General features: G+C 43.4%; 1 protein-coding gene across 5 annotated transcripts in view; it reads left to right on the top strand.

Moving 5' to 3' along the window:
• Window positions 1-4555: 4555 nt before the first annotated feature.
• The window catches only part of diaph2 (diaphanous-related formin 2), a 170009-nt gene continuing 148270 nt past the window's right edge, over window positions 4556-26294 (top strand). The window contains exons 1-6 of one of the 5 annotated variants that reach the window (XM_057042263.1): window positions 4556-4680; window positions 5316-5676; window positions 14847-14879; window positions 15742-15918; window positions 19544-19648; window positions 23196-23216. In XM_057042263.1, the coding sequence (XP_056898243.1) occupies window positions 5593-5676; window positions 14847-14879; window positions 15742-15918; window positions 19544-19648; window positions 23196-23216 (420 nt within the window). In that variant the 5' untranslated portion in view covers window positions 4556-4680; window positions 5316-5592. Of the gene's footprint in view, window positions 4884-5315; window positions 5677-14846; window positions 14880-15741; window positions 15919-19543; window positions 19670-23195; window positions 23217-26294 lie in introns of all 5 variants that reach the window. The other 4 variants (XM_057042264.1, XM_057042268.1, XM_057042266.1 and 1 more) reach the window with 4 other exon arrangements.

Raw genomic sequence — 26294 nt, 5'->3', positions numbered from 1 at the left:
TTTGCCTTTTAGTTGATTCTAAGTCTCATGAGCTTCCTCATACTGACAAACAAATGTTTGATCTGAAAATTACCCTGAATGATCACGCATGTCGAGGTCGTTGCTGTCGAGGTGACGCTGGGGTGATTTGACGGGCTGGTTGAACTGGTAGAATTGAATATTATACCTGCTCCACATTTAAATTTATAACACCGGTCTCTGGTGAGCACAATCATCTTTTCTTGTATACAAGAGTGGAAGGTTATGTCCCTTAAGTTAGTTGTATAATTCTGATTCAGATCGTATGAGTGCCTCCCAGTCTGTCAAAGAATGAAGATCCATCTTTATTTTTAGCGCCTAAAGTAACCAAGAGTAATTGGATGTTCGATTTTGAAGCTAGAGTCGCCGACGTTCTTTCCCAGAGCTTTGTTTTTACTCCTCAGAAAGTTTGGAACTCATTGAAACCAATTTATCTTAAAATATAAGTTTACCGATGAATTCTGGTTGCCACGGACCCCCAGTTTACCACTGCTGCAGCCTCCGCTCTGCATGTAAAGTGTTTTTTTTTTACACTTTGGACAAGGACCTTTTTTCAGCAGCCTTGGTAAGGGGAGACATTGGGTTGTTGAAAAAGAGCTGAGTGGAACGTCAGTCTGCATACAAAGTGCAGCAGGCATTCCAAAAGATTTTTTTTAAAAAAATCATCCATTTAACCATCAAAGTTTATTTGAATACATAATAAAATCCAAGTGCTGAAGGTTTTTCTTCTCAAAATGTTTTGGAACCGGGTCCAATTTTTGAAGGCAGCAGTGCCGTCGTGTCAGCCATTACAATGTCCTCTACGACGATGACACCCTGAGCAGGGGAGCGTTCTCCTCGCGGGGTGTTTTTGGCAAAGGTTCTGGGGAGTTAATGCAATAAACTTAAAATTAATGAGACTCCAGAAGATGTATGGCTGGAGCCAAGGAACAATGAGTTTAAATTGGGGGCTCGGTCACCTCTTTGTGTCAACATGCATCAGCTGCTTAAAGGTAAAACAAGCCCACAATGGGACAATTAAAACCAATCCAACAACTCAGTGGAAAGTGGTAAACACTGGTAAATCTGCCTGCTATCAAGTTCAAAATGAATAATTGCCTTTTAAAGTCCTTTAAACGTAGCAGTCCGGGTCTCGGTGCTTTTGTCCAGCTCTATAAACAATTAATGTTGGTCCTAACCCTTGTAAAGGATGTTGTGAGGCGTGTATTTTACAAGCGTTCTGCCTGGCCAGGACAATGGTTGTCACTACGGATGACGGACACCTTGCCTGCTGGATTGTTTAGGGACGCAATTGCCTCACACTTGCGCCTAAATTAGACACCTGGGTCTTTTTGTGGTATGTAGAGGCAGAAAACACCTCAGCCATGAGACAAGAGTGTGACTTTTCCTGCTCTGTCAAAAGCAGCATTTGACTCCTTTTGTAAACAATGTGGCTCTTGCAAATATTTACACTTGTTTATCTCTTGTCAATTTTTTTAAAGGCTTATGAACGTGTTTATAAAGTAAAACACATGATAATGAAACTGTACAGTTGCTGTATGCCAGACAGTGACATCAGAATGTTACTCAGCTTTGTGGTGGGAGTTCAGGGGTCACGTCTGCCTAAAAAAGAGGAGAATAAGACTCAGCTAAAAGAGTATTTGTTGATTCAAAACCTTTTCTGACGGCTTCTCTCATGTTTTTCTCCTGCCGGTATTTTTTCAAATTTGCAGCCTGCAAAAGGTAAAACGACCAGCGTGACACAAGTAAAAGTGATGTTACATCCGTTGGAACACATCGTTATTCACACGTCTGTTTTAGAATCTTACAACTCAATCTGTGTTCCTTTTCAGACACGTCTTTGTTATGTTGTCATGTTTTCTAATGGTGCACTTGAATATCGCTTCCATGGTAACCTTCATGAGTACACAAATAAAAAGCTGGAGGGGGGGAACATTTCCTCATAAAAGTGCTGGATGTTGGTCTTACAAATTGCAACATATTCAAAATAAATGAATTTTCTAGGTTTATATGAGAAAAGGTTCTTTGACCGAATTATTGCTCCATTTTTCCACGTTATTAATAAAGGATGCATGGAACCAGAGGACCTGTACGGCTAATCAGCTGGTTTCCTGTTTTCAAAGAGCAGCATGAGTTAAGAGTGGAGCTCAGTGTGGTTTGGTAAGTTCTGGCGGACGAGGAGAAGAAGTGCGGCACTGCCTTGCAGCACAGCAGGGTGCAGCGAGGTGAATAATTTACACCTCATGTCTGTTTCATCTCCCCGCTCTAAACCTATTGCCATCACGTCGTATTTTTAAGTCTCCTGCAAATGCAACTAAAAAAGGAATGGCTACGCGATAGAGCAAAGCATGCTGGGCCTTTTGGGCCAAAGTAAAAAGTGTGTGTATGGGTTAGTGTGAGTGTGAGAGTGTGTTGGAGAGCGCGAGAGCATTCAGACCAATAAATAAATAAATCTTCCATTTTTTTTCCCTGACTGTGGCCTGTCATCTTGGAATGGCCAAATGACTCTTGGGAAAACAACGTCCTACATCCGAAGCAGCTGTTTGTATTTATTGTTGACTCCTCTGCACGCTAGAAAATACAGACGCAGCATCAGCAGCCTGATTACTATCAGTGGCGCTGGATTAAGGTTGGATTTAGAGGAACAGCAACAAACACCGGGACGTGTTGCTGGAGCACAGCGGTTTTGTCTGCTCGTGCCTGCGTCCATGCGTCTGCGAGAATAAAACATGAATAAAATACACAAGGGGATTAATACCGGTCTCACAAGATAATGGGCCAAGAAAACAAACATTTATTTATGATCGTGGGTTCTCTAATTGCCACGATACATTTACTGACTTCAAGTGCTTATCTGCAGTATCAGAGTAACAACATCAATGTTAATCTGGAACATCAATGTTTAATCTGGAACAAAACCTATTTAGGCATATTACAAACTGTAAATCTCCAAACTAACTAGCTAATTTCCTCTTAATCAAACAGTTTATACCTGAAATATGAAGTATTTCTAAATAAAATCCATGCATAGACTAAATTTGTAATATTTGGTCTTTTTCTTGCTTATTTTATTTTATTTAAAGTTTCAGAAAGGTGCACAATGGGCAAAGGTTGCGTCCACCCCTGGATTATGTTGCCAGCTCGTCACAGGGCCCTATATGAGCATGTGTGGGTTTGGTACCTTGCTCGAGGATACCTCGGCATTGTTCTGAAGGTCTTCTGGCACCTTCACTTACTAGCAGAACACCTTCTATGTTTTGTCTGCACCAAGGCTTGAAAACCCTCCGCCTCTCAGCCCAGTTCCCAACAGACTGAGCTCTCCCTGCCCACAATATTAAAGTTAGTATCACCTTAAATTACATATTGCCTTTTATTTTGAGGCGAGACTCTGGTTCCGCCACACAGGCACAAATGTCCCAAACTGACAAGCTATCATTTATTTGTCGGTCTGCAACAGCGAAGGGCTATTTTCCTGTCTAGTCCTCCCAAAGAATTTGTGTGAGACTTTGTTTTGGCTCTGTTGATTTGTTGGGTACAATTTTCCCTCAATGTTTATGATCAAAAGAGAGATGACACTTTGTGCAGAGAAGGGGTTTAATGCTATTTTTATTTCTTGTTTTTAGAAATAGAAATGTCAGCATAAAGGGCAGCGTTAACGTCGAGGCCATCACAGTTGGCTTCAGTTCATATCAAATGTGAACAGGGGCAAGGTGCTGTCAAGATGTTAATATTAGCTTTCGCTTTCGTTAGCTTTCTAGCATTCAAAAGCATCAAAGTAGCCAGGCCTGAAGACAACAGAACATCTTTGTTTCTGAAAAACACATTTTAGATAAGGCGCCCGGTCTCATGCTGCTGGAGGGTGAGGTAGAAAAGTTCCTCTGGCTTGTGTTGGCAGTGGCAACAAAACCTTATTTGGTGCAACTTACGTGGTGGTACCAGTTGTGCACAGTGACTCATCCATTAGTTCCGTTTTGCTGTGTTTCTGGCTTCCATCCACACTAATCTGGAACGTTAAAATTGAGACACACGTCTGATACGTACGCTTTAGTCTCCGGCTGTGGTGTTCACATGGAGATAAAAACCCAGGAGCTTGGAGCTTGTTAAAAGACATGGCAAGCTCTTATGCTGACACAGCACAATTCCACATTGAACCAATCACTGTCACACATTCAAACTTATCTTGCATAACGATCATGACACAAAACATGGACAAACTGGTCTGCATGAAAACCAAGACAGACCTTGGTTGGTTCTTCATGCATTTATTGCGCTGCACTTTGTTATGTAACTTGGTTAACCACTTATCACACACACACAACCAAGTGTGCCTTTGAAACCACCGATGCCTATATATAGAACACACACACACACATACACACACACACACACACAAACGGAGTTCCCGCCCTGCTCCCACAGCTTGCTGCCTTTCGTAAAAGACTCACGGATGGAATCTGTCTGAGTTCTATCCGCTCGCTGAGATCACACTGACCTCGGCGTCATAGTATTCTCCTCCTCCTCAGTGTCGTCACTCCGCCTATGAACGACAGTAAATCAAACCAATCAGCATCGGAATTTCCAGCCCAGTCGTGTGTGGCGCACCAATTAAATCCGAGGAGGGCGGGGTCACAACGGGCCTGGCATTCAGGTTTGGTTGCAAAGGTAAGCTCTGGATGATTTTTTTTTTTTTTTACTTTTATTACACGTAATTTATTATATTTTCACTCTATATCATATCGACGTAGGTGCATGATTGCGGCTGTCTTTGCAAAACAGGCAATGTTTTATTGAGCAGCAGCCACAACGCTATGCTAGCATGGGGAAATGTACAACAGTGTAAAGTCCTCCGAGCTGAGAGAACAACGGTGATTTTTCCACAATTACAATTGTCTGTTAATCCTGACTATTTGCGCTCGGACGCTGATATTCAACCCGCCCGTTTAACGTGAAACACAGCACAGAAACATGCTATCTAAAGCCATTTATTCTGGTTGCTACCTTGTTCATGTAAAGGTGGACAGTTTTAAGTTTGGTGTGTCTGAGAATGATATTGTTTCCAAACACAAGGCTTTGTCGTTAGGAGTAAAAACCGGATTTGTTCGGCTTTAGTTCATCGGAGCTGTCAGAGCTAGCTTAGCAGTGTCACATTTGTTTACATCTGTTTTACCGATCATGGGGGCATCTGTAGACCCCACACACGCACGGTGGCTCATGGAAACACGTGTTATGATGAGACTTTAGTCAGCATTAACCATCCGAAGGTGTGCGGTGATCAAATGCTATTTGGGTCGTTTCAGAAAGCATCTGGACTGAAGGAACCGTCGAAACAGCTGATCGAGGAGACCTCAGGACGGGTTGCATATCCTACCACACCTCTTCCCTACTTTTGGATCGTCCCGGGACTGTTCACAAGCGCTCAAGTCGAATTTATCTCCAGCGTTTGGACCGGAATGGAGTCTGAAAAGACGTAACTTGGATGGTTTTGGGACGAGCGGTCAAAGCCTGCAGCGGGAGTTGGCAAACTTTGAGGAGTTTTTCTTTTTAGTATTTAGTAGACTGCGAGCGCACGCCGGGATGGATCAAGCTAGCGGCGGAGAGGACCCGAATAAACCCTCCAAAAAGAAATCCGGCGAGGATGAGGGTAGAAACAAAAAGCTGGTAGGTGGTCAGACTGGCGTCTCGGTTTTCTGGAAGCAGGGTCGCAGGGATCTGTCACTGTAATCCCACAAGTACGGCTTGCTTAGTTCTTAAGTCCTCAAAAGTTGCCACTAGTCCACTTGTTGTAACTTTGATTACTGCGCCCTTTTAATCTTCGTGAAACAGATTCATTGAGCTGATTGCCGTGAAGACTTAGCCTCTCTAATAGTTTTATAGTAATTCATGTGTCGGTAATCCTGCTGGTGAAACCATTGTTGCAGCAGGGCTCACGAACGGCACATGGCTGTCAGGGCAGGGCGAGGCTCTTATTGATGTGTTGCTCAGGTTTAATGCAAGCAAGCAGATCAGCTAAAAGCAGCTGATGTGCAAAACAGATAGGGTTTCACCACATGCTTTACTTTTAATGCATTCCCTGCATCAGGTCCACCCATGCAAATGCATCCCCTCAAAGCTCTCAGTTGCCTGCTCTTGTTGTGACAGTTGAACTTAAATACGGGTTTTAATCCAAGTTCAGTTGCAGGATGACTCAGTGGTTTTGGAGCGAGTTTAAAAGTGTGTGCGGATGATAATACTCGTTTTACTCTGGGTTATCAGCTGAAGTAGGCGCAAGTCTCTGTTGTATCCCATCACGTCATTTCAGCTGTAGCCTCCCTGCCATTCCTTCCCAAATGGAATAGTTTACAGCATGGAGAATGAGCAGCCCTAAGTTACGTCATCGACCGTCTCCATTGAGCTGGTTCTGTAAATGCCAATCATTGTCTGCAGCTGTGCGTGACTCTGGATCGATCTACTCTAATGACTAATTTGTTCAACAGGATTTCAGTTGGACCTGCGTCTAAAAGCCATATTTGGATCATGTGGAGCACATGTGAGGGGAAAACTGTAACTATTAAGTGGTTTTAAAGTTATTTTCCTAAATCAGCTGAAAAAAGTTCCTTCCCGAAAACTACAAGCGTGGAAAACTTGTGGATTACGTCATTTCCTAACCAGCAGTATATAAACAGAAGTCTTGACATTGTGCCTCTTATTTTACTTATCGACATGAGACTTTGGGCAAAAGTTTGTGTGAGCAGTCGACTGATTGCAGTCATCTGCTAAAGAGTCCTAACGACACCATTCACAGGCTGGTTGTTTATTTAGTCGGCGTCTCCCGTTGTTCTGATGTGCAGCTGTCTTCAGACAGTGAGGCGTAGAGGTTGTGACCCAAACCTGTTATAGCTGATCCTGCACCTAACAAGCAAGAGAAAGTGCTAGCACCGTAACCGCCAGACAGGAAATCCCTGGGTGGACCGAAATGACGTCCAATCCCCCAGCTACTTGAGTTCGTTATAAAATAGAAACCAGTCATCTAGAAGCTGTCTGGGATTCTGTGTCCCGAGTGTTTAGGTAGTTCTGTAGTTAGAAAAACCCCTGATACCAAGTCAGAAGATCAGGGTTCCTTAAGTAGTCGTTAATGCCAGGCTAATTCCCTGTTGCCCAATCCTCTGAGCAAAGCAGACAGATGTGAGGAAGCCAGGCTGTTGCAAAAGAATTCAATAAAGGCTGAACACAGTATTTGGGAGAGGAAGCAGTCTTTCAGTCCTGGGTGGGTCTGTGACCTTCCCTCTTTTGTTTATCCCTCAATCATTGGCAACACATATATAATCCGCTAGTTTGTTTGCTGACATGTAAATAATTTGACGCTGGAAATTGAGACGCTTTAGAAGTGCGCATGTGAAAAAGAAGGAGCGGGATGTCGTGGTTTGTGTGTAAAGTTGGCGCACTGTTTAACTGGCTAATCAGCTTTCAGGAGAAACACTAAAAGCTGTGTGTTTGCTTAAAAAGTCCCCGAGCAGGAGGATTACATCACAGCGCCACCATTCAGGCCTTGGGCGGAGGTGGTGGGCAGGAGCCACAGCCGAGATCTCCGGAACTACTCTGTGCGGTTTAGACTTGGAGATCATTTCAAACTTTGGCCTTGTTTGTGGTCATTTGAGCATGTCCTTTTTTAGATGTGAGCGCTCGAGGCCTGGTAGAACAGGCTGGATGACCTCTGCTCAGAGGAATTTAGCGTTCCGAGTCAGTTTGACAAATAGGGAGGAAAAATTACCCTTAACATCCTGTACATACCAGAGCAATACACACACACACACACACACACACACACACACGCGCGCACCACACGGAATAAAGAGATTATTTTACATAAGTATCAAACAGGTTTTTAAAATCAAATGAACGGTGCAACTTTGACGTATTTCTTCATCCGTATTTTTCCCAGTGATCAGGTGTTGAAGAAGCTTTAAATTCCGGTATGATGACATGGTTAGAATCCCGCATCGTTCAGCTGTCGTGCTGTAAACGCGGTGAATGTTGGCACATCACTGTTAAATAAATAATAAAGAAATGAGCCAAAGCCTGAGCAGCTGCTCGTCACGCTCCCGCCGTTCCAGGTTGTTTTATTTATGCTCGGCTTCAGGCACTTTGTGTTCAATATTCCTCTATTTAAAGTAAGAAATGTTGGACGTTTAAATGGCAGCTCCAAACCACTCGTCCTAATCACTTGACTTCTGAAACAAGGGTGATGTCTTGTGCCGTATTACAGGGCCTGAAACAAAAACGGATGCAGTGCACAACAACCACATGATGATCCTGTTTTTTTTGGGAAAATTCTTGACATTCCACACATCTATGTAATAGTTGTTTTGTTTTTTTTTATAAATAAAAGAGATTAACTTAGAGTGCCGCTAATGCAGAATTTGCACTTAACGTTTGAGTTGTGTCAGGACCAGCAGAGCAGGAGGTGCGTCAGCAGGCCTTAGTCTGCTCCCCGCTCAGATGCTACACAAATCTAGCCTGTAGCGAGTAGTTTAGTGTTCATTAATGGCTCTTGCAGCTTTTCCTTAACCATTTATTATCTCGCAAATGGTGTAAATCGATGGTTCAAATCGCAACAGAACATTCTTCCTCTTTAATGTTAAAAACGCTCCCAGCTGAACCATTGTTCTGTTTATCTATTCTCGGCATGACAGCAGCAGCGGCCACTTTTCCTTCCCCTCTGTCCTCTTCATTTAACACTGGATTGCCTATAACTTTATCCGGGGTTAGAGTTGTTGTCATGTTGACCCGTGTCAGTGATGTAACGGCTGCGTCGTTTATCTGATCTGCTTAGGGTACGCAGCAGGAGCTAACATGTGGTCAACATCTGCAGGGCTGGAAATGCTTAGTGATGCAGCAGTCAAAGGGCTGTGGCTGTAGTGGTCACATTAACAAGTGTTAATGGTGTTTATGGGCTGGCTGGGTCGTTGCTTCTGCCCATGATTGCTGTTAAACTGCTCACTAAGCTGTCACCCGTTGGTCCAAACCTTTAGTAACATTAATCAAATAACATTTGTTCAGGACTGAGCACGTTGGGAAGGGAAGTGGTGCCAAGGGTGACATGCAGAAGACTCCTGAGGGTAGTCAGTAAATTAAAATAAACCCGAAGGCCCCCTCGTTCTGGTCCGTGTTTCAATAGTGTTAAATGGTTCTGTTGATCTTTATGTGGTCTGATCAGGACCAGCCCTGATGTGGCCCCTTAATCTGGGCCACACCATGTTGTATTGATGGATATGTCCAAGGATATGCAGGGCAGTAAATACTGCAAAGATCTTACCTGGGAGAAAGTTGCTTCAAGTTACACAGACACCAACTTCCTGTTAAAATAGTTGCATTACAGCAGCGATCATTTTTCTAACTGCCTTTGGGCTGGGAGCCGGAGGGGCGATAATAAGACAACTGCTCCAGATAAATAAGAAAGCAACAGGATGAGAATGAAGCAAAAAGAGAAAACAGTCCGTTTCAGCTCTGGAAGGTTGACAACGCAACGTCGATGAGGATGTTTGCAGTTGCGATTAACCCTTATTAATTAGATTGTGCCTTAATGATTGCAATTATACTCATCATTTGGTTGGTCATTACAGTAATTAAGGCCTCTGCGATGAGTGGGCATAAACAGCGGGGTCCATGTGCGTGTGTGTGTGTGTGTGTGTGTGTGTGTCCGTCCACTGACTGTTCTGGAAGCAGGTTACCAGCATGTCCAACTGGATGGTGAGTCTTTGCCATCTGCTCATGGCTTTTGTACCCCAACGCGCAGAGTTGCAATTCTTTTATTTGGCCGTTCTTTACAGCTGTGATTATGTTCGAACAGCGTGGGCCGAGGGGCAGGAAACAGGAGACACGTAGGTGCTTAAAATCTGGCAGCTGGACAGAGGAAGCTCGGAGGAGGGAAGACCGGGGCCCTAAACAACCCCAAAACACTCGAACCTCCTAGAAGTGCTTCTTCTCAGCCTCATGCATTTAAACCCTGAATGGGATCCAGTGTTTTAGCTGTAACCATCGTCCATCTAGGGCATGATGGGGGTTTCCAGCTTGGCTGGGAGATGTCCAGTCTCCTGCAACCCTGGCTGAGAGGACCTGTTCACCTCTTTATCGCCACGCATCTTCATCATCATCGTCAACTTAATCAGACGCAAACACGCGCTGGAGTGAGTCGTTCGAGAGATTACACCAGGCTCATCGTGTATTTGGATTGATTTGGTGAACAAACTTGCTCAGTCAATTTGGGGCAATGTGGAAAGAGGTCAGTGGTGGATGACAGAGCGGCTGACAGCGATTCACCCTGCGAGACCTCTGCTAATGACACACAGACATGGGTGTTTCCCTGCACATCTGGAGCGCGCACTGTCCGTCTTCATTTAACTTACATTTCAAGAAGGGCTATTAATGCCCTAAATTTGCCGTGGCCAGAGCCAGATAACCTGAGGGCAGCGCAGCGCTGTGCTAGTCTGCCGTCACATGACCGGCCTTTCCAATGGAGCCATTCACATCTCAGCTGTCGGCTATTGTCTCCTTCCTATTTTCTGCAGTAGCAGTTTCAGGAAGCTGTAACCGGTGCTCAGCTGAAATAACAAGGTTATCACAGCCTTGTTACGAGGCTTAAAATGTGTCTTTCTATTTAGGGTTCAATAAAAAATAGATTGTGTGAAAGTAAATGTTTGCTCAAGCTATTTAAATAAGAGATGCTGGAGTATCCGGAGGTCATCACTGCCTCTGTCAGGACCTCATTCATCTGTATAGGTGAATAAGATGACATTATGTCCTTAAATAAATATTTCCTAACCCAATTTATTAAGAGGACAGGGTTGCCGTTATGGCGGATGGTAGAATTATCTTTGCTGGGATTACTGGGTGTGTTTTTTTTGTTGTTTATGTGTTTTGTTAGCAACGCGTATGACTCCTTCATGCCACACCTCTAATGTGGTGTAACACAGACACAGGCTGGTCTCCCAACTGCTAAGTAGTGTGGAATTTGGCTAACCAGCTAAAAACCAAGCTAATAACGCCACCATTTACTGCCGTTAGCAACTAGTGAGTCGGCTGCTTTAGAGCAACACACTTGTGTGTACGTGTGCTTGGCAGTTATAGGAATGCAGTTGTTAAAAGTATCCAACCGGGGCACTCCCCCTAAGGGCTGTTTTTCTGGTTGCATTCGCTCCACAACTAGGAATTGTGAAGTGACGCAAGAAGCCATTCAGCAGCATCAGCAACCGGAAAATGGAGTTTCAGAATCTCGGCTGTGTCGTTGCTTTGCTTTGGTACATGTAGGTGGTAATATGCGTCTGCCTGACTCTTAAGGCTGCCTTATCTGTCCCCTCTGGTGTCCGCGTTTCGCCGTTACCTCTCCCATTCAAAGTTCACGAATGTGTGCAAACATATGTCAACACACCGAGAAACGGGCGGTACAGGGCCCAACAATTCAGGAGCAAAAGGGTCTCGTGTTAAGAAGCTGTGAGGTTGGGAACCTACGACTCGTCACGTTTTTATTTGATAAAAAGACTATGCCCAAGATCCAGCAAATACAAGATGTTTGGTTTAAAGTTTGTAAAAAGAGGTTCATTCGGGCTGCTGCTGGTTTTTAACTAGCTGAGACGACGAGGACAGAGTCTTGATGCCCTGCAGCTGAGGCGATGACAGCAAAATCTGAATGGAGACGAGAGCAAGTGCAAATCAAACCAGATGTTTGCACCAAACACTCTGAATAATATTCAGCAGGAAGCCATATCTGTCTGGCAGCTCGCATCAATTTAACAGACTGACAAGAAGCATTTGGATCCTTTTTCATCCTGAAACACCAGGCCATCCTTCCCTTTATCTGTCCTGTTGAAAGAACAATTCAGCGTTGTAAAGTTAAAGATTAACGTGATAAATGCTGTCAGTGTGTCTTGTGAATCTCCTGCAGCAGCGTGGTGAGCACAACCTGCGTGTTTACAATGGAGCCCATTCAAGAGGCTCTGTAATTAGATAAATTAAAGCAATTTGGTTTGTTTAGTCTGTATAATTCAGTTAGTTGTTTGGTATTTGATGCTATTAAACCAATTTTAGCATGATGGTGACGTGCTGTGCGTGCTAGGTGACGATTTAAAACACATTTGTGTGTATCATGTGAAGGGAAGACTGGTTTACAGAGTAAATGAACATTTCTGGGTAAAAACAGCCTCTGTTTTCTTCTTCAAACTCCGCATTGTCTCTGGTTACACACGCCAGATTGCTCTGTCTGTCCAGAACCGCAGATGCTTTCTGGGTGGATCTTTAATGGGTTTCAGTTCAACTCTCTAATGGTTTATTTTTAGATTCCTCTCTGCATTAGCTGACACATCGATTCCATATTTTACATTGGCAGAGGTTTATCGCCATGCTTTACGTAGGAAGGGGAGGATGAAATGGGCAACTACAGTTTCAACTAAAGCTAGCTAGTAGCATCACCAAAGTGCTGATGTCAGCATCAGGACAACAGTCATTTTGAATTCAACAGGATGAATGTGTTAGTTGATTCCATATGTTTGCTCGTGTGTTTACACCAGCCGTTTGAAACTCGACATCATTGCCAACTAATTCAGCGTGTAACATGTTAAAATACTGTGTCACAGGCTCGTGTTGTGTGACATTTTCAGCCTGAGAACTTAAATAATTAACTGCCATCCGCGTTGCACAGACGCTGTGGTTTGGTTTCCCACACATTCCTTCAGTTGTGGTACGCTGCTGCTAAACACTGTCCCCCACGTATTGATTTTCTAATTTTGGACCCTCATGTCCTGTTTTCGCTCTCAGAAGACAACAATAGAGTCCTGTCTTTTAACCCATCGGCAGAACCAAAGGTCAACTTTACTGGAGTTTTACTCGCAGTTTTCTCAACAATGAAACAACTTCTAAGTTCTATTACATTTAAAAGCTTATTAAACGGGGACACAAGGTAGCTGTAATCCTTCGTTATTATCAGAACTAATTAAAGTAAACCCCATTTCCTTTTAAACTCTTATTTTGAAAGTTTTACACAGCCACTGTGGCTTCTGATTTTACAGTAATAGTTCCAGTGAGTCGGTTAAACAGGACATCTTGCAGGCGGTCCATTTAAACAGCTGCTAATAACAAGCGAGGTTATGAAGAAGCTGTGCTGCGACGGCATGTTTGAGGCTCTGTCCATCCCAAAATTTGCTTCACGTGGCACCACCTGTAAGTTTTATATCGAGGATATAAGACTCTTTGAGTGACTTTACACACGTGGGGATGGCCTCTCCGGACGCTGCAGACCCTTACACACATTTATATAATACAAAAACGTGCATTAGATGTGTATTTGTTGCGGTTATTTCGTCTTTTCTGTGATTTGAGAGCCCCTTAGAAACTCCGTGAGGGCCCAAAGGAAAAATCTTTTTCCTGCCATCGTGTGATTTAATGTAATTGTAATAACTCATATTATAAATTCAGAAAATATGCACACTGGTCATCAGGGCTGTTCATTACACCCATTGCTTTGTGATCATTTTTACCAATCTGCAGGGACTCGTAATCATACTTGATTAAGAAGGGACCCAGAGCTAATTTGATTAGGTTATTTAGCAGAACATGTATGCAATAAACATTTATTATGATGAAAAAGTTTACTTTAATAAGCAAGAGAAGCCCAGAGGACACGCAAGCTTAATTGTTAGATGTTAAATTGCATTGTTGCTGTGTTGCCAAGATAATGGGTAAGGAAAGGCCCTCAAGTCAATGCAATTAACCAAACAGTGGTCGGATTGTTGTTAAATTGATGAGAAAGTGTTGAAGTACTCCGTTTGAAAATTAGCTATTGTTTCCCACAGTTCCGGGCTGCGAGGGAATGCTGGGATTAATGACACATGCATACTGAATAAGGAGGAAACAAAGTTGTTCAGGTCAAATACCAGACTTTCAGGTGCTGTGCAGATGGATCATCAGACATTTATCCCACCTGGCTTTGTTCCCGACCCTTGATCTGTAAATTGGCCCGGTGTGGTGCCGGTTTTCCCATTTTTGACCGGTTGAGAAACTTGCAGCTGGAGGGTGATTTTTGTGGCCGTGGAGGCCTCACACATGCCCGGTCATTAGCATTTCACAGCCCGGTGCCGCAGCGTTGGGGCGCTGCTGCTGTGTGCCGTCTGAGGTCTGGTTAGCGCCACAAGTCTTTGATCTTTCTTTGATGATAACCGAGATGATAAGAGAGTTTTGGAATAATTTGCAGCCATTCAGATTATTTTGCGAGGCTACCAGGGCTGATTATTAATCAAATAAAGGTAAAGAAGAGATGAGTGGAGTTTATAGGCACTCGCTTGGTGAGGAAACAAAGCAACTGTCACAACAAGAGCTGCTCTTGAGCTTTTTAGTTTGCTTCATTAAGTGTCAAACCAGGAAAGACTAATGTGCATGTTTCCTGTGGGTGGTGGGAAAGTTTTACACCTGTGGCTGATGTGGGGGTTAAATGTGCTGGTCTGTGGTTGCTAAATGTTTTAAAGTGTCTGCGCTTGAAAATATATTTGAACTTATTGTTTGGGATCATTCACACCCACAGTATCCAGGATACTCTCATTTCCTCAGTCTCCAAATAAAGAATAAATGAGACATATACTGTATATATACACACATATGTATATACTGTATATGTATGTACCTCTTCTCCTGCTGCACTTTATAGTTGCATTAAAATTGATCTTTTTAATGCTCAGTGGGGTCAATGACAGTATCCAGAAGAGGGGCACACATGCTACCGCTCTTCTGCGTGGGATACTGCACATACTGTATTTTTGCCATTTGATGGTGTTTGTATTTTTCACATTGTGCCCTCCCTCCAACAGAATATACACATTAAAACATTGGCAGATGATATGGTAAGGTGCTCAGTTTAATTCTGTGTGGCTGGTTTTTCTTCACATTAAGTCGTGTTTTTGTCAACACTGCATGAGATTTAATGGAATATACCTGAAATTCCTGGATGGGTCAGACGTGTCAAAGGCGAAACCCATTAAATCAACATTGGCTCGTAGATATCAACAATTCTCCTACTTTCCCACTCACTTGCCATTTCCTTGGTGCTCCTAAAGCATCAAAACCTCCGTAAATGTTTCATTCTGAACAAATTTTAGCCCATAGCATCCAGGGCTGCTCATAGATCATTTAGTGTGTAATTATCCGAAGCTTTGTTTAGATGCCTCAGGCTTTTTTAATACCCTTAGTTGGGGAAAAAAGCTGACATTTAAAAGCAGGGTTACATTCATTTTTAGGATGTGCTGCCATGCTAATGTGCAACAGTAGCCCATTTTTTTTGTTTTTCCTCTCTGGACATAATTTGATCCATCCAATAAAGTTTCAGGATTGTGTTTTTGTTGACAAATTTATTTCATTCATTCATTCATCCACTCTGTCTTTCATTACATGCATCCTCTCTTCCACTTTCCTGAACTTGGCTAACATCCAGTAGCAGTTGCATGCGTTACTGTAGCCTTCATGCTTTCATACTAAACATTAACTCTTGTGTTAAACACGATAACCCAGACGTGGGTGTGACGGTAAGTCACTTCCTAATAAGCTTCTTTGGATTCATTTCAAAACAAAGTTCTTAGAAAGTTGGCTGTCATCTTGACAGTCTCCAAAACGTCTCAGTCCACTTCTTCCAGGGTAATTTAGAGATATCCCACAACGGGATTTTTCGTGACAGGGTCATAACGTATCCTAATCATTGTTTTCTTTCAGCGTGATCGAATTACCAGTTTCAGGAAAACGGGGATGAAGAAGGAAAAACCCCTCATCCAGCACCCAACAGACCCTCTGTCCACCCAGACTGAGCTGCCGGTTCCTCAGCCCCTTTTTGACGACCGCTCCATGAATCTCTCTGAGAAGGAGATTATTGACCTCTTTGAGAAGATGATGGTGAGTGTTACGCACATCTGTCAAGTGCCTCAAATAATGAGTTATAATTCTCACAGTGGGGTCAAACAGCGCCCCCTGGCGGTAGCTGAAGCCGTGACAGCTGAAAACTGTATTGAAATCAGTTTCCTGGACGCAAAGACGCGTGCATTCTCACCATTCAGATGTCCAGCTGTATATTTTAAGGCCCCCTTCATCAAAAGCCCAAACTTTGAAATTCACCTCTGTCATCTGAGGGAGGGTGGGTCACAGCTCTGTCACACCTGTGAAGTTCTCTATAGAAATGCATTTTGGGCCTTATGTGCTGCAGAATTGAAATCTAACAAAAAGCTTTCAGTCCATCTCTTTGAAGTGGTGAGCTGAATTACTCAGGCTTCGTTGCACAGGTTGTGTGTACTATTGTGGGCTCTCGATTTTTCTCATACAATGGTTTTTTTTTTTTGATCCGGCCCCAGAATTACGGCCGACGCTCCCGGGTTCCATCAGGCCTGCAGCACGATGCCGTTTTTGCCTGGGTGCTCATCCCTGTCACTCACTTCACCTCTCAATTACTGTGTTTGTGCTCACGGCAGCGTGACATTAAACCCAGGCTTCATTTTGCTCAGTGACAGACGACACAGAAGACACGTTTGCCACCGTGACATTTGACACTTTCAGCCGGAGAGGTGCAATTACAGTAATGAAATCAAAGAAGAAATGGGATATTTACTTTCTTTTCAAGCTTCCACGGGCATCAACATTTCAGTTAATGTAGCAAACACATTATTGGGAGGGTTGGTTTGTTCTTTAAGGCTAGCAGCTGCTTATTTTCACCATCTGTCTTTTGACGTCACACACGTCCATTTTAAAATGGACCCACTACACCCACTGCGATATTGATTCTTTTTATTACGGTACGTTCTGCAGCCTCAGTTTGTTGGCCCGCTTCACACGAAGTGATGACCCATGCCATATTACTGAGACCCCCCCTGCTGTGCATTAATGAGGAGAAACTGGAAATGTTGCCTTTTCTTCTTTGGGAAGAGGTTTACACGCTGCACTGCACTTCTGAGAGCCTAAATGGCATGTAGCCTGTTACCGAAAGGTCATTAAAGGGATATGAAATTAATCTGAGAGGAAATAGTCCGGGAGTGAGCGGGAAAAGGGAACGCCTCCACAATGCTTCTCATTGTGACCAGAGAGGTGCCAACAGGATGTGAAAACATGCCCCGTTTCAGACGTGGTTAGAAGGGTTGATGTATATTTTTTTGACTGAGCATCCAGTCGTTGGCCACTTCAGTGCATCCAGCTCAGCTGGAGTTCCCTCATCAAATCGCACAGCAGTGAAAATCCTGATGGAACGTCTAACATTTGCATCTCCCCGAGGGATCAGCAGCGCCGCGTCGAGCAAAACCGACAGGCGATTTAGTGTCCGAGCGCAGTGACGCACACGCACGCAGGCACACACACACACACACCAAAAGTTCTTCGTCATTCTTCGGTTAAATCTGTTCTCGTCCAATACAAAATGGTCAGAACCAGTTTGTTGATGTGTTCTGACCTTCACATTTAATCCAACCCTCGCAGCATTTTTTTGAATGATGTCGGTGATAAAAATGCTGATCGAACTCCTGGACAGCCTAAAGTCAGCTACTTCCTGCTCGGTAACTGCTCCTACTCTATGGTGGAGCATGCTCAGTTAGAGAGTCCAAACAGCCCCACAGATATGACTGTATGATTTATTGCCGCTTGCTCTCTCTGATGGACGAACGGCCCGCTCCTTCCTGCCCCTCGGCCCACGCCTCCCGGGATAAACTCCAACACCCCCCTGCCATGATAGACTTGAGCTCTGAGTAGCCCGCAGAGGCCGAGGAGCAGAGAGAAGTAATCACAGTGCTGCTTTGGCTATTTTGAGTCTTTTTATGCCCCCTGCCTCTCTCTCTGCCATTGTCAGGATGAAGACTGGGAGTTCTAAGCTCTTGTGTGATCCCTCAGCAGTTACACTCTGTGCTGAAACATTAAAAACCGCCTGAGGGAGAGTTCCCGCGCGTGCCCCTGCGCTGACGGAGGAGGCACCAGGGTAGCGGACAAAATAATTGATTTGTCACAGCAAAATCAAAACATTTTTGCACCTCTACTTTTCTCAGATCCACTTTTCCTCTTGGTGTGGCCGCTCCGTAGCCATTCCAGCCTCAGACGTTTTTCTGTCTAATTGTGCTCGTAATTGCTGTGATTCAAAGGCTTCAGCCCTGCTGGATTACACTGAAGCATTGCAGATTCAGCCAAGATGATGTATTTTAAACGTGAAAATAAAGAAATTTAATTATTCTTTTTTTGTACAGATTAAGGACAAATTAAAAGCTGAAAAATCAGTCTTGGAGTAATGATACGATTACGACTCTGATACGATTAATCATGACTCTTTCCTGGAGTTCCACCCCCCCCATAAGTGTCCCACAGGCCTGCCGCCACTCATTAGACACAGTTAGTGTTAAGGGTTGTTTTCGATGCGAACTGAGCAGATACATTAGCAAGGTTCAAAGATTAATTACACAAACTGCTGCTTTGTTTCAGTGAAAAAACCCTTTTACCACATCTGCTTGTTTCTTTGGACAGGATGGTAATAGTTCTTTGGCTTTGGGGGGATTGACTTGTGACTATAGAGGAATTTAGGTCACAGTGCTGCTGGATGGGATTTCTGCTGATGCTTCTCTACCAGATTACTCTTGCTATGATCATCATACCAGTGTCTCTGATTTAGGAGTGACACGTCTAATTTGCCGGATGGATTTTTCTCGGAATCAAAACGCCGTGGAATCGGTACCAAACAAACCCTTTTTAGCACACTGTACAGCAGAGGGCAGCATGGGTCCATCACTTTGCTTCACACTGAAACCTGGAGAATCTGGAGGATGCAAAGAATTTTTTATTTTTTTATTTTTGTGGTCTGTTTTGAAAAAGATTTCTTTTGATAAACATCCTCATCCATTCTAATCATGATGTCATCCTCCAGCTTTTAACGCTCTGTCCGGCCTTCACTCCAACCCCTGATGGCTCTCACATGAAAGACCTCCTTTGTGATACGGAAATAAAGTAGCTCCAAGATAATACCACCAATAACACAGTTACTGCCGATGCACGGATGTGATTGCACGGCCTCAAAAAAGCAGCATTTGATTATGTTCTCTTGTTTGGAACGGGGTCGTATAATTTAGATTGCTGTAGCCTTTCAGCTTCTCATTCTATGCTTTTCCTCCATCACATGAATACAAAAATGCATTCAACAGTAGAAGGACAAGGTTTTTAAATAGTCATGGAGGAAATGAAAGTCTAAAGGCCAATAGTATGTCTTTTATTTATTATTTATAAGCATATTATATAAATAAAGACCTGTGCAAGCTCATGTTTGAGTAGATCGTATGAAAATAATTCATTAGTTTAAATTTATTAAAGCCATTTCTTTAGCCTGGGAATGAATTCAAATGAATTGAAAGTGGGTCTTCTTAATAGTGTAGCGCATTTGCTTTTGTTTTAGATTCACTCCATGAGAAGAAAGGACGACTATTAACAAAAAGAAACAGTTCTGAAACAAGTTTTCCATTCAAGCAGGTTCACGAGCGTAGATGAAACTTTCTCCTTGTGTCTCCAGGAGGACATGAACCTGAACGAGGAACGCAAAGCGCCGCTGCGCGAGAAGGACCTGAGCACCAAACGAGAGATGGTGGTCCAGTACATCTCAGCCACGGCCAAGTCTGTAAGTGAGCCAGTTGCATCTGTGAAGACGCCGCCGCGGCCGTCACCCGGCTGCTGAATGAATTCACCCCAGTCCTCTGCTCCGTGGCTTCACGCTCTGTCGTCTCTCGTTGCACACGCCTACTTTTGACTCTCTCCCACTCGCTCTGTTCGCCATGCTTGATTCCCACTCTTCTGATTGCGATTTTGATTTTGTCGCCTTCACATTTTCAGCTCAGACTTCATCAGGCAGATCTGAATCATCATCACTCTCTCACTCAATGCAAGGTGGATGGTCAGTGCTTGTCTAGAACATGCATGGAGATGGTTGGTTTCCCACTTGTGTGCTTGCACGGGAGCATTTTTAGTGGCTGGTGATGCTGAAGGATTTGGGTGAGGGGCAAATGTGGCAAAATTCAGCAGATAATGAACATTTCAGACACTCTCGTCTACCACCAAATTTCAGGTTTTTGCAGTAGTGCTGCACTTCAGTTTAATAATATCCGTAGAACAATGACAAAGGCTGATTGTGTTGGCTCGGGATGTCTGGATTTCAGTTGCAGTGCACCAGCCTTTGGCAAACATGAGCAGTCTCAGAGCACATTACATGTGGGACTATAAATTTAGCTAAGGGAATTTGGTCATTCAATTTATCTCACACTCCGATACGCTAACCTCATGCTGACTGCTGGCCTAATTGCACATACATATGCCATTGTGGTCTTTTTGAAAGCGCCTTGCTTTGACACCTGACCAAGCTTCATTATCTGGAGCAGGAATTGAGAACCTCTTCACAAGCCGTTTGCCTATTCAGTAATGGTAATAACTTTTTTGTGATGCCGCTCATCTACATGGAGCCGAACTGGACATGAGTCTAATCAGAAAACAGCAGTAGAGTAGCTCCAGCCTCACTATTCATGTCAGCGTCACCAAAAGAACAAAAGACTCCTGCCTCCGTCGCTTCCTGAACCTGGTAGCTCTCTCCTGACATCTCCATTCACTACCTCTCTCATTGTTATGATAATTAACTGGCATTATTGATAATGATGATTATCTGAGATGATTGAATTTCTCCCAGGGACGATTGGGCTTTGTGAGCATTGATATTTTTATTCAAATGATTAAAGGAGACTGCGGAAGAGAGGACAGTCTCTCAGCAGCCTGCAAATATATTTAATAACAATGGAGGAGGAGGGTGGATGAATGTCAGTGATGATTTTTTATCAAGTCTTTCTGATGCCTTTACATACCAGCACTGGTCCTATAGTAAGTTTGACCACTCTGCATCTTTAAGATAAGAACAACATTAACATGCTCATAGACCTCAAAGACATTTAGCACAATCAAAATATACATATCAGTGGATTTTTTGTGGATTTTTACAAAAAAACATTGTAATGAGTGAAAGCTAATCTAAATCCTGACTGGACCACAGAAGTCATCGTAAGTTTATACATCACACTTATGTATGCGATGTGGCTTACAGAATTTCCGGTCCTTTTTACCACCAGATGGATGTCGGGAGATAATATTTAACACCAGTTATTTCATCTTATGAGAATTTGGTTGTTATAGAGAGCCCTTACTCACATGTTGCAAACCAAATAACCATCTAAGCCACAAGCTTTGTTTTAAAAGTGGGTTTCTTCACGGCTGCTTTTACCTACAAAATCTCATCTTTTACTCCATGAATGACATACGTCCATATCCTGCACCAAAGATACAATTATTTAGTAAATTTAGCTGGCATTGTGGACTGTTTGAACGTCGCTGCTGTGGGGCTATTTTGGTTCTTTTTGCTTTTTTCAGAGGTATCTGCTACATTGTTGGGGTGCGTTTTCAGGGGGCTGTTCGAAGGACATAACTTCAGTTCTTCTCTATTATTGGGCTCTCATGAAAAGATGTGTGGATCCCATTTTTAATCTGTAAACCTTTGTCTCCTCTGTGGTCATGAGACGACCATATTCACTGTGTCCTGGTGGAACCCAGCTCTCTTTCCAGGACTGTATCCATGGACGTGTTTGACCATCAGCTTTGCATGTTCCATTGCTTTTCTGTCTCATTTCATGTCCTTGCGCCAACACCATTTAAACTGCCAGACTTCCCTCTGCACTAATGCACTCGCTTGTATCTCTGAGATTGAATCTGCTTTCTTGTTGTTTCACCGAAACGCTCTCATAAAAAAGAAGCAGCAATAAGTCTAATATAATCACAATGCAAGTGCAAGACAACAGAGAATAAAAGCAGAATAAGATGCAGCCCTGTCTTTTTTTGCAGTAAGGTTTATATTGTTTTCCCATTTTATGACAACAGGTGTATAAACCTAGATTAGCACTTCATCTAAATTCAGATTTTTGCTAATTGGTAGTTAAATGAATGTAGCGAGTGTATGACTTAAGGAAGTTAGCCAGGTTAAAATCAAAACCTTAACAGTGTATTTATGGCTGATTTTAAATATATTCTTGCCAGTGAGCATATTTAAGCCCAATGATCTCATTGTTTAGTGATATATTAGCCTGAATTCACGAAGTGTTTCATCCTTGAGTTTTGATGTAAAGTAATTTTTTGAATTTTAATGAAACTGTGCTTGACTCTCCTGACTTCCTCGTCTGTGCACACTCAAGATCATGTCTGCTCTGTCGGCGGAAAATTCTCCGACACACATTAAAGAGTCCTTTTTGTTGGGCTTCAGCATCTGAGGAATCTCCTTTAATTCATCTTTGACCTTGCCACCATATCCATATTGTCACATCAACAAAACGTATCCACAGGCTTATATATGCATACCCACGTATCAGGAAGTTTTAGCATTTATGAGCGTCGTAAACTCTAGTCAGAGGATTTTAAAAGGCAAATCAAGCAGCAACTCTGAGAATTTGAGATTGACTGTAAAAGATGATGAAGGATGAAGGAAGGAGGTTAAGACGAGGAGATCTCTGCATCTCATCACTCCCCAAAGTCGGAACGCATTTCCTCGGCAGCGTGTCGCTGGGAAAGAAGAGCTCAGCCTCGGTGTGGAATATATTTACTCGGGTGACAGACACTCTGCTACCGTGAAACAAGCTCTGCGGTTGCAGTAATAAAAACCGCTCCTGCTACCTGCCACTATTGACAGATAACAAGGTTAAGGAATGGCTCCGACTGCTTGAGCTCAAGGTAGCTCTGCCTCAGAAAGTCGACATTGATGGCGGATGAGCGATATCACCCCGAGACCCTCCACAGCCATTTCCGCGCTAGCTGCTGGGCATATGCGCGCTTCCCCAGATGCTGTTGATTGTTGCGTAAAGCCTCGGCCACGCCCACTCTCACACGCCGGCCTCGATGGGAAGATTTCGACCGCTCAGACAGACATTATCTTCAGTATCCCTCCATAAAAAAGTCCTCCCAGCGTCTTTTTAATTACATGTTCTTATTTAGAGTGTGCTGTTACTGTGTGAAGAATGTTTGTGAAGCCACACGAATTGTGCTCATGCCTCAACGTGTGATGGAGAGTATTCTCTGGCCTACTAATGACTGTGCTGTTTGTGTCTTTTTGCACATTAACCTTCTCCACTGATCGCTGCATGCAGATAACTGGGAGCAAAGTTGCGGTGAGTAGCCCATTATTTATTTGGCCTCTGAATCCTCTTCCCTCTCTGTTACTCCTCTCATTCTCCTCAACACGCACAAACACAAACACATGCATTTCTCTTTGGAAAGATGTCAAGGAGCGTGTTCAGAACGGTGCAAGTAAGGTCACTTTTGTGGCTTAGATTTTTATTTTCAGGCCGAGTGTTTCTAATGGGCTGTAATTTGCAAAGGCTGCAAATTGGCACAATCCCTGCATGTAAAACGGTAGCTTTCAAAGTAGGGGTATTGAAATTATACATCCTGGAAATGTACTGGGCGCCCTCTTTGTTGCTTCTTTGCTTTTTTTCTTTTGAAATAGACAGCGGCGCAACACATATTAGCATCTGAAGATTGTAGCGCCGAGGACGAGGGATAGCTTGAGCACAAACGCTCCTCATCTGCAGACTAATCTGTTTATCAATACATGCTGCATGTAAATGGATTTCTGTCCATGAGACGCATTGCAAAATCAGGGTGTGTGCCACTTAATAAGGCTGGGATTGCAGACATATAGAGGTGCAATTACACAGAATGTGGAGTTGAAACCAGATCTACACTACATTTGCCCTCATATATGTCCTAATTGTCTCTACTTTACGCCAGGAAATATGAGCAGATCTCAGTCATTTCATACTCACAATGATGTGATAGCTCATTTATTTCCTCTCTGTATGATGGAGGAGGCCTTTACTTTCTGTTGTGCTAAGTACCGGTACTTTTAGGAAAAAGCTGCTGTGTTATTGGCTTAGAAAGTGTCGAATTGTTACCTTAAATGGTGTTGCGTGCTTTCAGAGCGCTTCATCGGGATTAGGCGGCTTACTTGAATACAAGCTACAGCAGGGTTCTGTGACCTGGCCTTGCTCTGCCCGCACTGCCAGACAAACCCTACTCTTAGAGGCTTTTTACCAAGACATTTTATATCGATTGCATTCTCTTCAGCTTTGAAAAAGTTGATTATTTCTGTGAGAAGAAGGTGTGCAGTGGTGGTGGTGGTGGTGGGAGACTGGCTTTCATTTACATGGATGAAGCAGCTGCTGAATGGGGGCAGCGGCCAGATTGTGTCTCAATAAATGCGATGAGAGTTTTACTGCCGATCATTCCAGATATGGATGGCTAAAAAATGGAGATGATTAGATTTTTAAATCTGACACTCGAGCATACAGAAACCCTCTGTTGCCTCGGCAGCAGTTTACTGATTTAGCTAATTGACTCCAAGAGCCCTGAAAGCAGAAGAAAACAGGGCGAGTGTTTTGTCTGTCTAAGTTAGCCCGGCCGCAGTTAGCTCGCTGCTTTGCTGGCAGATTCCCATTTTCACGCTGTCAGCGGTTGCCGTGGGGAGCGAACACTTGCTCTCAGATGTGGTAGGAGGAGAGGGTGGGTTAGGGCTGTCTGTGGCAGGAAACACGCCACTGGAACTCCTCTGTCTCAGGCATGAAATCTGTCTGGCACTTTCCTCTCTGCCAGCAGAGAATGAGGTGGGAATAGAGGACTGTTTGAATTGGTTTTAATCCACTCCGACCAGCGTGTAAGTGTGCAACACTGCTAAGTCTCATACACTCGCTTCACCTCCTCGAGCAAAATCGGGGAAAATACGAGCCGTGTGTATCCTCTACTGGTAATGTGTAAATGGTTGCTGGGAGGTAAGCGTGGAGTCAAAGCCGTTGCCGGTTCGCCCTTTTGCAGAATGTTGCACATGCACGTTGACCACTAGGATGGCTTTACGAGTCAGTCTGTGAGAAATGTGGTGATTTATCCCCCACAGGTTGAAGCGGACACTCGGTAACAATTCATCAGCAAATTGAAGATAGACCGGGGGGCTGGAGGCTCCTCGGTAAACTACCTCTGACAGGCAGCAAAGCTCCAAACCACACAGTCGAGGAAAACAAGAGATTTGTTGAAAGGCAGAAATCTGACCACACGGAAGCGATCAGTATACATATGACTGAACAGATGACTGCTTATTTCCATGGTAACATAGAATGTCAGGCGGCGGTAGTTACTGCCGCTGTATCAACCTGCACATTTTCCTCTATTGAGTCAGGGTGTGGAGCCAGAACTCGAGACCCGTGGAGAGCTCAGATGACAGTGATCATCTGCTCTGCAAAGTGTTGTTTTCATTTCCTGTCGATGGCATGAAGATGCTACTCTGCCCTTAGGGTGTGTGTCTGAAATCTCACTTTCATGACGGTTGATGAAGGCGAGATAGAAAATTGAATGCTTTTACCAGTGACCAGAAGGTCCTTGCTTATATCATTTGAGTGTTTTCTTCTCTGACAGTCCTACCACTGTTAACATTGAATGTTGACAGACCATCAAATGACTCATTTGTAGTGAACCAATCTTATTAAAGGTTACTATCGTTTTATAAAGAATTGTCTTTTGATAAGTATTGGTGATCTAAACAGTCAATAGGACCCTTAACATGACAATAAAACTCTCTAATAATTATAATGATGGGACTATGGGATTTTTGTTAATTTTAGGTTAATTTTAATAATGTTTAGATTTTGTTTGTCATATAAACCATCCCAATGTGACTAAGTAGAATTTATGGTTATTTTTTAATCAATTCTGATAAATGACTGGATATATTATATATATTAATGCTCATGCAGTTCAGTTAATGGAGTTTCGGGAGAATTCACTTTGGTAATTTACTTTTTCGTTAGCACAGTGAACCCATGGCTGACATCGTTGTTAGTGTTGGCAAAGACTTTGTTTACTTTCCTTCTTTTATTTGTGAGTTTTGCCGAAGACGAGATAACCAGTAAACTATTAGTTATGGATGAGGCCAGATTGCGACGCATCCAGACGGGAAATAAAGCGAGAGAGTCGGAGAATACGAGGACACGCAGACATCTGGCTCCTCTTTAATTCTAATCAAGCACTCGTTCACTGTGCCAGGAGTGTTTATAAAGGACCTTCTTTACAAAAATATGGTGGGCCTGAAAGGAAATCAAGGCTCTCTCCTTCATTGCCCACCGTACCTTTTAAAACACGCCTGAAAAGCCTTTTGTTTCAAGCAAGCTATTAAACTGCGCGCTAAGGTTTGAGCAGAT

This window comes from Takifugu flavidus, chromosome 9 (assembly GCF_003711565.1).
Source record: "Takifugu flavidus isolate HTHZ2018 chromosome 9, ASM371156v2, whole genome shotgun sequence".
Lineage (NCBI taxonomy): Eukaryota > Metazoa > Chordata > Actinopteri > Tetraodontiformes > Tetraodontidae > Takifugu > Takifugu flavidus.
Note: the sequence above shows the minus strand (reverse complement) of the source record. Positions and strands in the feature narration are given on the sequence as shown.